This window comes from Coffea arabica, chromosome 6c (assembly GCF_036785885.1).
Source record: "Coffea arabica cultivar ET-39 chromosome 6c, Coffea Arabica ET-39 HiFi, whole genome shotgun sequence".
In the NCBI taxonomy this organism is placed as follows: domain Eukaryota; kingdom Viridiplantae; phylum Streptophyta; class Magnoliopsida; order Gentianales; family Rubiaceae; genus Coffea; species Coffea arabica.
Window position 1 is genome coordinate 48,057,501 of NC_092320.1, and position 14,966 is coordinate 48,072,466.

Consider the following 14,966-nt stretch of genomic DNA (forward strand, 5'->3'; position numbering starts at 1 on the left):
GGGTCACCAGCCACCCGACCGAGTCCGCTTCTGGCTCGAGTCGACTGGCAACGAAGGGCAAGGGCACAGTTCAGCCAAAAGACTTACATTCATGCACAAGTAACATTCAATCATTTAATTATTGAAAATTTCACGTTCACTTAGGTTGAGTGCGATACAACACACACTCGCCTATTGAAAATTCATTTAATAATCATTGAAAATACATTTAACATTTAAGCAAACATTCACAACAATCTACATAGTTATTGGAAGTATAACATGCAAAGAACACTCACCAGTTTAAGTAAAATAATGTCAAAAGTTTCCTTGCGAGCTATGCCCTTGATTACCGACAAACCCTAAAAATAACCAAGGGAATAAATTATGGTTCAACCATCCGAAATTTAGGTGAACCAAAGAAAATCCGAATAACTACTAATACAAAGGTGCAAATATGGTTTTGGAGTGAAAAGAGAACATTTAGACCCAAGGAACATGAATAACCAAGAATTTCCTCATTCCAATCATAAACCAAACTCAAAATGGTTTAACAACTCCAATTTAAAGTTGGAAATGAAAATAAGAACAATTTTAGGAAAACAGAAATTTTTCAATTTTGCGTGATGCTATTTGAAAAATCATATCTCAAGCTTCTTAAGTCCAAAATTTATAAACTTTATACCGTTGGAAAATGGATTCAAATAGTTACAATTTCTTAGAAGAAACTTTGCAAGATTCTATCCACAAATCAATCAAAATTCAATCTCAAGTGGCTGCTTTATCCAGTAGAAAGACAGAATAGGAATGGAAATTTAGTCAAATTTGGAAAATCACAGATATTCATAGGAATTGAGGAAAATTCTGAAATTTTCACGGTAGAAAGTACTCTGAATTTAATTTCAAACGAAAGAAACAGAACTCAATTTAAATTTTTCGACACCAAGATATGATATATTTTCTAAGATTGCTCAAAGTCTCTTGTGAAAAAAATTTTAGCAGCACTTCCTTTATATTTACCAATTTTTCTAGCCATGTCAAGGCTATACTTTCACCACAAGACAGCCCCAATCAAGTTCACAAGATATATGATACATAGAGTACTTATTTTAACCACAAAACTAGCTATAACCAATATATATCTAGGCTGAAAATGAACCAAACCCTAGCAACAATTTCACCAAACCCTAGCAAAACCATGAAATTACCATAAAACATGCTTCCTTCAACTTCAATCACAACATATCTTGCATCAATCTCAAGAAACAAATAAAAAGAAATGTTTTCTAGAAATTTTACCTCAAAATCCCAAGATAACAAGCAACTCAAGAGCTTTCTTCCTCAAGTAACTCCACCAAAGCTTCCCTCTAAGGTTAACTCAAGATTAATCAGTATGGACTAGGGTTAGTGTTTGGATTTTTCACAAATCAAGCAAGAAAATCAAGATGGAATTTGGAAATGTTTTCTCTCTTCTTTTCTCTCTCAATTTCATCTATCATGGTGCAAGAAAGTGATGGTTTATCTTCAATTTTTCCAAGATAAATACAAAGACTAATCTTGGTCAACATTTGGTTGAAGGGTTGACAAGTGTCACCCAACTATTTTGTCTTTCTTTTCCTTTTCCTTAGTCAATAATGGTGGCTGACTTAAGGATTAATTTAGGGGAAATTAAATGAAATAAAAACAAGGATATTAGGGTAAGAAAGTATTGGTCAAGCGGTGTACTCTAACAAATGGCACACGTCGGTTCAAACATATTTCCCTTAACTCCCTTGTACTTTTGTTTTAACTTATGATTCACTAACTTATTATTAGCACTTCTAACCACACACTTCCTCTTACCTAATACTCACTCTTATCCACCAAATTTAGTGAACACACCTCACCAATTGATCATACTACCAAAATGCACTAAAACCTTAACTTACTCTAACTTTAAAAGTAAAAGTAAAACTCTTGACTCAACTAATGAAATCACCATAAAAGTTAGGGCTAGTAAATAGTTAAATAGCCAAGTAAAGAAATATAGAAGGAAATATAAATTAATTTTTCAAAAATGAGAAAAAATTCTAAAGGAATTTTCGTGTCCTCATATATATTAGGGTAATTTGGACATTTGGCCCACGAAATATCACGATTGATGCTTTCCATTTGTTAGACATTTCAACCCAAACCACAGGGGAGGTTATGTATAGTTTTTAGAATCATGTTGGGGGGGGGGTTATGTGGTTTATTGAGAAACCATATGAAGGTAAAGTATAATTTGCCCTTAATTTTTTGAATTGTGATTTTAGGAGGCTGCTTTTGCAATGGAGATGAGAGATAAAGAAGAGAACAAAAGGAGGTTGTTAGGGTTTTTTTTCCCTTCTTAATCGTGATATTGGGAATATTTTTTCCCTCTTCTTTAGTAGTGACTTTTGGAAGATTTTTATGTTAATGGGTTTTAGTTATACAGATTTTGTTTCTCTACTTGGTTATTTGGTTGGCTATTCGGTTAACTTAATGTGGTCTGAGTGGGTTTAGAATTGATTTATTAAATGACACTTGGCACTATAAGAACAAGCGAGATAGGAAGTGAATCAGGAGGGTTTGAGACTGAAGATCCATTGGAAAAAAAATTAGAATTATACATTTTAAGTAGTTGGAAAGGTAAAATTTATCAATTAATAGTTAAATGGACAAAAGTTGAACTATATAATAGTTTGAGCGTCACTGCTATACATGTCGTGCTATTTGGTCAAACATAATGGCTTAATTTGATGAAAGGGTTAGAATTATATGTTTTGATTAGTTGAAGTGTTAAAAATTATTAATAAATAGTTAGCGACTTGAAAGTTAAATTGCGTAATAATTTTAGCGTCATTGGAGCATTTTGCAAAAAAAAAAAAAAAAAAGACGACATAGCTTGCATTATGTTATGTTAAGGAAAAAACCACCATCGGCCTTTTAGCACCGAAGCCTCCCAATTTAAAAGCCTAAGGTTTACCCCAGCGAAATTGAGAACACAAATCAACCCCAAATTGAGCCCAAATTCATCATTAAAATGTCTACTTATGCCGAATCCAGCTTGAGCTGCTACAATTTAGAGAGATTTATTTTTTTTCGCTTCGTCCGACAAGTGCGAAACAAGAGACGAATTGGGTCAAACCCATCGCCGAAAATAAGTGCCACCACCGTTGCTGCTTCGTCCAACTGCGGGAAATAGGTAGGTCTAAAAGTTGGTCATTGTTGCTGTCCGATTGTTAATGGTTTAGATGAAGAAAAAATTTTCCCGTAGCTTAACTCCATTGCTGCCGTCCGATTGCTAATGATATTCTTCTCCATGTTAGCTTTCAAATGATGACTAATTATGGTTGATTTGGCGTTATAGTGTGTGCATTGTGAAGGGTTTAGGATTTTGTGAGACCATTATGCACAGTTGTTCTCTCTGCTAAATTCTAAATACCCAATAGTTTGGTTTTGGCCCTTTTTTTTCAGACTTATTATGCAAAGGGTTATTCCATGGTGATTCATGTTCTTTTTGTAAATTAAGGGTTGACTTGTCAAATATCTTCTGCCTTTTGTGTCCCATCTGATTTTTCACTCTTGAATATGATGCTGCATGTCTTGTACATAGAAACACATGGCTTGTAATCAATCAAACAATGAGGAAATGAGGAATTGAGTTGGCATTTAGTTTGTTACAAAGGGTAAATCCCAAGTATTGCATATTCTCCCCATCTCTTGCTGACTGAATCTTTAACCCTCAAGTACCAGCTCCTCAGGCCCGCAAGTTCTCACTCCACCCATCCAAGCAATTGCAAACACAAAAGGATGGTCTTTCCTTTTGCTTTTGGATCTATAGATGCTGGGTTTTGTACAAGGAAGGATAAGAAGATCTCAGAACCCAATGTTAACTTTGATTCTGACAACTACAAAAAGCCGTTGAATGACTGATTTACATCAGTGATTTTGTGTATATCTATTATCCCCTTAATGTAGATATACAAGATTAGAAACTTGTGTATATTCATATTGAGTGTCTTAAATATTCATTCAGTTGCGCATATACTCTTCTGGGATTAGGGAGAAGAGAGAAAGGAAGGGAAAATAAAGAAGAGAGAGAGTGTGTGAGGAAAGGTAAACAACAGAAAGGAATGAAAATGCTCATCGTTTTGAGTCAAATCAAAGAGTTTGTTTTCTTTTCTAATCATCTAGATATCTCTGTTTTCCTTTATTTATGGCCACTGTGTGTTAGTGCTCCATTTTTGTGCATCTTGCATATGTATTACTTCTTTATTTTAAGTTGTGAAGTTAAACAACCGAGTGAGTATTATGTTACTTTAATACCTTCTTTTTTTTACCCCTTTGTTTTAACTTGTAGAGACGTACATAAATAGTGGATTATCCTAAAAGTGACTGCAATGGAATTTTGTCCAACTTGTGGGATGTTATTGCAGTATGAATTGCCACATATGGACAGCCCTGCCAGATTCTTCTGTCCAACATGCCCGTATGTATGTCACATAGATAGTAAGGTAAGCCATTATAAATCCTTGTTGAGGGTTTATTTACTGGCTATTCACAATGTCTACTGTGTCATTGCTGAGTTATCAATGCATGCGGCAGGTTAAAATAAAAAGAAAGCATCGGTTAGTTAAGAAAGAACTAGATCCTATCATTTCCAAAGACGACGAGCTTGACAATTTACCAGAAACTGAAGGTTTGTTATTTGCTGTACTCTTGTATACATCCTCTGTTTGATTGACTGGTGCATGCTTGAATTAAGAAGTTTCATAGAGCTTCAGGTGTTGTTTTTGGATCCATTGCATGTTTCTTAAGTCATTTCCAGCATAACCAATATCAAGTTCTCTCTAGCTTGCATTTCTGCTTTGTAGGGCAGGTAGGGGTTTAATTAGAAATCTTCTTGCTAAAGTTACTTTTCAATGTATGTTTAGATCCAGAATCATGTCTAAGTGCTATCATGTTCCCTGAATGCTTTATTAGGTTGGTGTAGATTTAATCTGGGCAAAGCAAGCTTGAGCTATCTGGTTGAGGCGCAGAAACTGCTAAAACTTCAATAGGATTAACATACGTAATTTGGTACTGATTCTTTATTTCTTTTCTTCCAGCTCCGTGTCCTAACTGTGGTTATCTTAAGGCAGCCTTTGGTCAACAGCAGACCAGATCTGCTGATGAGCCGATGACAACATATTACACATGCAAGAAATGTAGACACAATTGGAAAGAAGACTAACATTGCTATTCAAGCAAAATCTTTTGGCTTACTGCTGGTTTTCCATGAAGTTACTCTTTTTAGGGGAAGCATTACTCGTTGACTGGGTTGTATTTCTATCAATTCAGCATTAAGCATCTTGGTGTTTTTGCAGAGGCTCCGTGCCTATGACTGTTTGGTGTGCTACCTGGAATGATCTATACTTGCCTCTTCGTTTCTCATAGTTCTGTTAAGCTAACTGAAAACCAAGAGCTAACCTTCTTTAATTAGTCATAATTTTCACCATCCTGATAGATGTGCTCGGGTCGTTTTATGTCTGTTGAAAGTTTCTGCTTTGCTATTTCGTTTCTGTTGACCATTTGTTTGAGAATTAGACTAACGGTCTTCCTCAACTGGAGTTTCCCTGCAGTTGGCAGAAAAACTGGGCCATTATGTGGATGGCTGGAGATTGAGTCAGGCCTGATCTTATCTTCCTTGGGTGATTCTAAGTATAAAAAGAATTCTCTTAAAAGAAGGGTCTTCCTCAACTTATGCCAAGTACATTTTTTGAGTTGTTCAAAAATAAATAAGCAAATGAAAGTCATTTTGCTATGCCTGGCATTATTGCATTGCTAGAGCAGAGCAATTTTGCTCTAAAATATTGAAATGCCCTTCACTAGGCAAACTCAAAACTCCCACTAAACTAAAGGGTCAATGCCAATGCAGCTTCCTCTCTCCTTGTGTACCGAATACACTTTTGGGGCCTCAGATATGGTAGAAAACAGCTACCCTAACACTTTTGGGGCCTCAGATATGGGAGAGCACAGCTGCCTTGAAGGTGGAAGAAAGGAGAAATCACCGGTTCTTTTTTGACATTTTTTCTTCTCTTTTCTTTCTTACTGTGTTTTGTCCTAGCTTCAACAAATCCAGCATGTATGGCTATTGAAAGAGGGTTAAAATTATAAAGCCAGTTCATGTTTTCTATGGCCTTCACTGTTGACTCCATGGAACAAACCAAAAGTCCAAAACCAATACGGTGCAAATAGCAAAGATCCAACAAAGGAACTGATCTAGAAGATAATGAGGATCCTTGTCTCCCGCTTCCAATTTTGAATGCATAAACTTGTTTCTTTTGCAGAAATGACATGAAATTGCCAATGTTTTCAAATGCAGCCCTCCAAAATTAAGAGTGCCTTTTTCGTAATATTATGGTACCACGAGCTCTGTCCATCATCTTATTTATATGCCAAACATCGAGTAACGAAAAGGTAAGGAATCCGTCCACGTATCCATGGGGGATACCAAGTAGATGTGTTAAGGACAAAGTCATGGGCTGATGAAGAAAAGGCTAGCCTGCATCTACAAATTGTACCCTTAATTGGGAAAGCCGAAAAGACAGTAGAGCTTGGAAGGAGGAAATGTGAAAAAGGAGAAAAAGGCAATAGTCACTAGGCTTGCTTTTGACCAATTGAGAAAAATTTGAGTGTTCAAAGCAAAATCGCTCTAGCAGGAAAGTTTTACGCTGACAATATCACCAACTTTTTGCTATGACTAATGCATGAATTTTACTCTTTTTTTTTTGGCACTGTGGGTATCCAGAACTACCCGACTAATCTCACAGCGTCCAGACAGAGCGGGTCCAACTGATACCTAGAACGATAAATAACTAGGTTGCGGATTGCAATTGAACTCAGACAGACTTGGAGTAGTGACCCCGCCTCCACCATGAGAACAATCCAGTGCGGGCGCAAGAATTTTACTCAACATCACAGGAATTGGTATGTAAAATGCACTTTATCAAATGAACGGAAATCAAAGGGTCCACTAATGTGATATCTGCAATTTTCACATGCTCATAACTCATAAGGACTCGCATGTTAACAAGGAGGTGATATTAGATGATATCCTTTAAGTTCTTAGAAAGGAGGTGAGATCCAATACAGGAGGTTTCAGTCTGCACATTCACGAGCCTTCAGAGATGGTTTTGCTTGGTACTGAAAACCACAATAATTTAAAAAAAGAAATAGAATACACAAATCAAATGCATTCATTTTCTTTTTCCTTCAATAATCTGCTAATTTCTTTTTTGTCATCCATCTTTTGCTGGTGGCTTCAATTGCCTTCTCTCATTCTAGATAGTTCTTGAAGCCACTGATGTTGTATGTCGTTGCATCTAACTCTGTCTTTAACTCAGTTTCCTTACTACAAAGATGAATAGCTTGTTAGATTTGTAACTTTAGAAGCTTTACTTAGATTTGTGAAACTTGTTACATAATTCTTTACAACTTCATTCCGAGCTACATGTTCTACACCACCCCAATCATTTTCTTGCATCTTACATTCGTCATTATAGAATTCCGTAAAGCCCATCTTAGAAGTGTTATAACATTTAGAGACCTCCCTAATATTATAATCAAGAGATTCAGAAAGTTCTCATTCCTAACCGATGTATTTTCTCCCATTACCTCAGAAGTTATTGATCCACAGGATACTTCACCATCTTATGTGGCAGGTTGAAGAAAGTCAAATGCAGTGCAAGGTGACGTATCACTTGGATTTGTATTGGTACAAGAATTATCTTTATTAGCCATGATATACATTCGAAAATTGTTATTAACCATAGTATGACTGTCTAGCTTGAGTCCCAGCTTGGCCGGAGAGCCACTTGGAGTTGAAAACCATATTCTTGCTACTAAGTTTGGGCCTGCCGTTGAAATGCCTTCATACATCCTTTTCTCCCCACTTCAATAATCATCAGACAAGGGTACCCAACTATAAAATTCTCAACATCAAATAGTCAATAAAATCAACAATAAAAGCTACGTCATGATTTGCCAATGACAGTTGTTCCACCATCTCTCTTGCAACAGAGAGTGCGGTGTCTGTATCAAGATAGAAAAGAAAATATATGTTCTTGACTGGACCTGCAGCTGAAACAAAAATCAATGGAGACAAAAACCTATTATATTGTCAAAAATAATATAAAGCAGTAGAAACAATAGTTAGGCAATTACCACGCTGGTCCGCTATTTGTAGAGTTAACGTGTAAAACCCACGGTTTTGGGCTCAATTTTTTATTCTTACCCAATTAATTAAATGGTAATTTACCATGAGTAAAAGTAAAATTAATTGTAAGATAGGTTAAATGGTTAATTGGGGGATAGGAATGAGATAAGATAGGGTAAAAGTTCACAACAGTTTGAACTCTTATCTAAACCACTAAATAGTGGGTGGTTATTAGGGTTTAGCACAATTATAAAAAAAAAAAAAAAACATCATTCCTCTCTTTCATTGTTGGCCTCCCCTTAGAGAAAGAGCTGTCAGAGAGTAGAGAAGAAGAAGAAGGTGTCGCTGTCAATCAATCAGGTAACTAGGCACCTAGACCTATAAGTCCTAAATTCACGTGAAAACTCCTCTTTTAAGTTCTATTAGTCGCATTAATTACTTTAAAGATTTTACATATATATATTATGTTATGTATATATATATATATATATATATATATATATATGCTTATATAGGAGATTTAGGAGGATTCGTATTTGGATTAGTAGGATTAGGGTATTAAATTTTAATTACGGGATGAATAGGATTTACCCAAATCTATTGAAAAGTTATAAAAAAAAAGAAGGAAAAAAAAAAGAGGGGGGAGGGGAGAACAGCGGCGCTAATTGTGCGCCGTTGCTGAAGCTTAATGCGAAAAAAAAAATTAGGAGAGGAGTCGCCAGCAAGTGGCTGGCGGCATGGATCAAGTAGGAAAGGTTGGCGGAAAAAAAAAAAAAAAAAAAAAAAAAAGAGCCCCCAGCCAGTGCTGGCGACAGAGGTTCCATTAGAAAGGTTGGCCCAAACCTTTCGACCAATCAAAGGGAAAAAAATTATATTAATAATAATAGATTCTGAAATATATATATATATATATAGTATGGGTTTAGCGAATGTCTAATAATTAAATTTTAGGTATATAGGAACTAAATTTCAAGACCCAACCTAAGTAAGTGAATATTTTAAAAGATTTCGTCAGTAAGGCTTATTTAATTAGCCTAAGGTATTTAAGTAGAAATCTAAGACATTTTAATTTATCACTATTAGATTAAGTTATAAAATATAAGATAGGTTTTAGATTTCTTTTAAATGCTTAAAATAATAACAATAATAATAACAATATATTTATAGATGAAGTAAATTAAAGATAAAAACGAAAATAAAATGAAAATATAAATACAAGTGGAGTAAACTAAGTCAATAATTATAATAATAAACCAATATATATACATAAATAGTAATAACATCCATACATGCGCAAAAATGGAAGTAAAATAAAAGATAATAGGAACTAATCATCAAATATATAAATGGTAATACATAAAATAGCGATGACAAGGACAATAACAATAATGATGAATAATATATATATATATATATATATACATTGTAAGATAATAGTCAAGATGATAAATATGATTATGAATAATTGCTTTCTTTTAAAGTTAAGAAACTTTACAAAAGGAAAACTTTCAAAATTAAGAAACATTCCAAAAATGGAAACCTTCCAAAACTAGAAACGCCCAATTTAGAAATACACTGCTAGGATGCATGTAATGGTCTAGACATGAATTTTCTACTCGCTCGGAATTTGTATATTTATTCATTAATAGGAAATAATAACTAATTAGGAAACCTATGCATTTGATAGATACGGTACAAGTTTAAAAGACCTAAAGTAGTTCCATTTGAGCAGCCAGACAAAGGTAGGTGGTACTTACCCTTCTGAGATTTCAAAAGTTTAAAGTGAAATTTTTGTCATCGATTATATTTTTACGTGTTAATATGAATTGGTTTTGATTGAATGATTTAGTTGACTGTTTAAGCAAGTTCCATTTTGACTATACAAAAATGGACCATGTGACTTATTTGAAACTTCTTGATATGTTATTATATACCAAATGAGCTGTATCTTTTATGAAATCAAGATCTATGCATGTGGCGTATGAAATGAATTAATATCAAGAAAAGTTCAAAATAGTCATGGAATAGACAGTAGGGCCTATAATTCTGTCTAATGGTCATGGTAGCCTGGTATAGAGTCCGATCAATTGACAAAGTCATGGTAGTCTAGTATAAAGTCCGGCCGATTAACCCATGTATGTAATGAGACCAATCAGTAGTCATGAAACCTATTGATCGCCCACCTAGAAAGGATTTAATCTCTAGGCTAAGTACTCAGTAGTCGGTCATTACATGTACTTGTTATGAGCTGATATGCAAAGACTTATGAATTGATATGAAATGATCTGTGACTTTATGACCTTCATGTACGGTTGCCAATAAGATGCTTTGAAATTGCTTTGTCACTTGTTACTACTAATTGTTTTACCCATAACATTTTTTTCATGATTATGGATGTGAACGATATGCAAATAATTTCATTTATATATGTATGTATCTGTAAAGTTACGAGCACATGGTCCAACAGAGGAGTAGATATTATCTACTGAGCAATTTGTCGCTCAACCCACTTTTTACCATATTTGCAGATTATGAAGAGTATGAGTTGATTTAAGTAGAAGACCCTGAGGACAACTTTTATTAGTTTTTAAGTGAATAGAACTCAGCAAGCTAGCTACTTCTAGTTGTTAGTTTTATTTACTTTTGTTTCCGTTGTTCAACTAGAGAATAAATGTACGAACTTGTTAGATATTCGTAGACTATCCTTCATATGAGAGTCGTACCGCATTTCATCTAGTTATATTATTTAGTACTTTTAAAGTTTAGTATAGTATGATGTTGCCTTGTATTCTTGAGCGAGATTTGAGGATACAGCGGATATCACGTGATTGGCACGTGCGGGCTCGGAGCGTGACATTTTTGGTGGTATCAGAGCTTAGGTTATATAATCTGAAAGTATATGCAATGGTGGTTGAGATATTAGGGTTTTGAGAATTGAAATGAGATGAAAAGAAAAGAGGATTAAAGGAAATAAGACATTCTCATGATTTTAATGTTATCAAAGTTTAGGTTATGCGATCTAGATGTATGTTGAATGATGTTTGTAATATTAGTGATTTTAGGAATTGGAATGAAGTTAAATAGAAGATTGTGAAATAAGAGATTTCCATAATATTTAGTGATAACAGAGCCTATGGTACGATTTTCTCTTTAGAGGAAATACACATTAGGAAATGATCAATTGTGACTGAATAAATAGGCTTGAAAATTTGCATGTGTGAATAGTTGAAATAGTACTATTGGTATTTATGATGTCCTTTTAGTGGATATGATTTTGGTAGTATATTCTAAGTTTAAGATGTCAAACGTATAGAAAATATTATATATATTTGAAGTATTGTCTGCAAAAAATTGAAAGTATCAAGGAATTAAAGTACGCAACAAGCGTGATGGATTAAATAACGAAACCCAATTTTAGTAGTGTAGGATTAATCGCACGATGGGTGACAATGACATTGGAGGTTTTGTTGACTTATCTTGACTTGGGCTAAGGCTTCACGGATGAAACTACTTCAAAGGATGAAGAATGAAATGTTGTGGACCTTTTCTATTTGCAATAGTGCTCTATAAATAGTGTTCTTACCTAGATAGAAGTACTACTGATGCTGTTAATATTCTACTCTAGTTGAACTATTACCACTACTAGTGACAACTAATAAGTGTATAACCTTATCCCATACAAATTGATATAGTCTAGCAATAGTATTCCTTTGGTGGGAGATGTGGCTAAGAGTGAATAGACCTGTCTTTTTTTTAGGTTTACAACCATTAGATCTAATGCCCCAGACAATTATTGAACTAGCTTATTGGCATTATTACATCACATCATCCTTAGTCAATAAATATGTTAGAAATTTCTTAGAATACATAATCTTACATAGTTCTTGTCTTAAAAAAAATTTTATTTTCCGAACAAATGTTAATCAAGATTTTTGAATAAGTATCTTTATCAAATAAGTATAATTTCTATAAATATATATATATACCAAGATACATAAATTAACAATAAAAAATGAATAAACACCATAAATAATTTTATCCTATAACCTTGTACAAATGTTTTTATGATACTCATCCTATTTCAAAAAGAGTTATAGGTAAAAGTGTTCTACAGAAAAAAAAAATCATATCATGTAGAAAGCATCTAACAATAATTCTTGATAAATTCGCTTCGTACTCTAATTTCTAATGGTATAAGAAGTACAATTAACTAACTTATGTGTTTCAAACACTTCCAGGTTTCTAAACTTGTATGAGTTCGAAATTCTATGCATAGATAAATACTTTACCAAAATCATGATAAAGTTATTATATTCAAATATGAGAATTTGGCGATAATTTTTGTATAAATTTTTGTGTGTTTTGGTATGTGTTACCGTAATATGAATATGTGTTTTGGAAATTGAATTGAGGTAAAATATATAAATATATATATATATAATCAAAGGAAATAAGATTCCCATGGCATTTAGTGGTATAACAACTCAGGTCGTAGGATTTGGAAATAGGTGTAATGCTATTTGAGATATTATTGATCTTTTGTTTTTGGAATTTGAAATGAGATGGATATGAGATTTTAGGGAAATAAGAGAGATTTTTATTACCAATTACAAGCACAGTGGGCAAGAACTCATATATTGAGATAATGATTACTTTTTACGATAGTGGATAAGTAAGCTGTGATAGAATGTATAACAAAAAAAGAAATGCATGGTAATGTTAGTGTTTATGGCATCCTTTCTATAGGTTGATCTCTATGGAGCATTATAAGCTGATATTTAGAATGCTGGATTTGTGAAAGATATTATGTTCATTTGAACTATATAAATATGAAGATGGGAGGTATTGAGAAAAATAAGAGTGCACAGCTGAAGTGTGATGGAATTAAATAAGGAAATCCAATTTAGACATTGTAGGAATAATTCCCAAGATGTATTGCAAGAACATTGGAAATTTTGTTAACTTATCTTGATCTTTATGTCTTTTACGTTTTGAGGACGAAACCTTTATAGGGGGATAGAATGTGATATCTAGTCTAAAAATGAATTGCGAAAATAGTGTCACATTGGGATCCTAGATTCACATCTAGATTTTTGGTCGATCTACCAAGAGGTTATGAGGATTGATCTGAGATTAAGTACTGCCTCCCACCCCCAAACAGATGGACAGTCGGAAAGGACTATATAGACACTGAAGGACATGCTGAGAGCTTTGGTTTTAGACTTCTAGGATAGTTGGGATAGGTGGTGAAACTAATAGATTTCTCGTATAACAATAACTATCATAGCGGAATAGGTATAGCACCATTTGAAGCGTTGTACGGGCGAAAGTGGAGATCTCCCTTATATTGGGATGAAGTAGGTGAGAAACTGATCACTGGCCCAATTTGGTGGAAAAAATCTTGGAGAAAATTAAGGTTATTCAAGAAAAACTAAAGATAACTCAGGATAGAAATAAGAGTTGGACGTGTTTAAAGAGAAGCCCTTTAGAATTTCAACCGGGAGAAAAGCATATTTGAAGGTATCCCCCACCAAGGGAGTGGTGAGATTTGGAAGAAGTGGTAAGTTAAGTCCAAGATATGTAGGACCTTACAAAATACTAGAGAAAGTTGGACCTTTAGCATATCGACGGGCTCTTCCCCCTGTTCTGTCGAAGGTACATAATGTTTTTCATGTCTCCCAACTGAGAAAGTATGTATCTAACCCAAGCCATATTTTGGAGGATCAACCTATCGAGGTGAGGGAGAACTTGTCAGTGGAGAAAGTTCCTTTGAGAAGATCGAAAGGATCAAATTCGAAAGAGAATGGCCATATCCTACGTGAAGGAGTAATGGATGAACCATACACCGCGAGAAGCAACGTGGGAGTTAGAAGAAGACATGCGGAATAGATATCCTTATCTTTTTTATCAAGGTACGTCAGTTTCGAGAACAAAACTTTTTATAAGAGGGGTAGAATGTAAAACCCACGGTTTTGGAATCAATTTTTTATCCTTACCCAATTAATTAAATGGTAATTTACCATGAGTAAAAGTAAAATTGATTGTAAGATAGGTTAAATGGTTAATTGGGAGATAGGAATGAGATAAAACAGGGTAAAAGTTCATAACAATTTGAACTCTTATCTAAACCACCAAATGGTGGGTAGTTATTGGGGTTTAGCACAATTATCAAACAAAAAAAAAAAAACATCATTCCTCCCTTTCATTGTCTGCCTCCCCTTAGAGAAAGAACCATCAGACAGTAGAGAAGGAGAAGAAGGCGTCGCTGTCAATCAATCAGGCAACTAAGCACCTAAACCTGTAAGTTCCAAATTCACATGAAAACTCCTCTTTTAAATTCTATTAGTCGCATTAATTATTTTAAAGATTTTACAGATATATATATTATGTTATGTATATATATACATAGATATGCTTGTATATGAGATTTAAGAGGATTCGTATCTGGATTAGTAGGATTAGGGTATTAAATTTTAATTATGGTATGAATAGGATTTACCCAAATCCATTGGAAAGTTATAAAAAAAAAGAAGGAAAAAAAAGAGGGGGAAGGGGAGAGCAGCGGCGTCATTGCTAGCTTCAGCAATGCGAAAAAAAAATTTAGGGGAAGAGTCGCCAGCAAGTGGCTGGCGACATGGATCAAGTAGGAAAGGTTGGCCCAAAAGAAAAAAAAAAGAGCCGCTAGCAAATACTGGCGACAGAGGCTCCATTAGAAAGGTTGGCCCAAACCTTTCGACCAACCAAAGGAAAAAAAATTATATTACTAATAATAGATTCTGAAATATAT

The 14,966-nt window shown here is 34.2% G+C and overlaps 1 protein-coding gene across 4 annotated transcripts; it reads left to right on the forward strand.

Moving 5' to 3' along the window:
- Positions 1–2,898: 2,898 nt before the first annotated feature.
- Positions 2,899–5,489, forward strand: LOC113722578 (uncharacterized). 4 transcript variants are annotated; one of them, XM_072053634.1, is made up of 5 exons: positions 2,906–3,184; positions 3,730–3,934; positions 4,343–4,496; positions 4,588–4,681; positions 5,091–5,489. In XM_072053634.1, exons 3-5 carry the CDS (start codon positions 4,383–4,385, stop codon positions 5,213–5,215), a joined length of 333 nt encoding a protein of 110 aa, XP_071909735.1. In that variant the 5' UTR covers positions 2,906–3,184; positions 3,730–3,934; positions 4,343–4,382; the 3' UTR covers positions 5,216–5,489. The 4 variants fall into 4 exon arrangements, with proteins under 4 accessions (XP_071909736.1, XP_071909735.1, XP_071909737.1 ...); XM_072053635.1 differs by lacking the exons at positions 3,730–3,934; positions 5,091–5,489 and adding an exon at positions 4,966–5,079 and having other exon boundaries at positions 2,899–3,184; XM_072053636.1 differs by lacking the exon at positions 3,730–3,934 and having other exon boundaries at positions 2,907–3,184; positions 4,419–4,496.
- Positions 5,490–14,966: the final 9,477 nt, after the last annotated feature.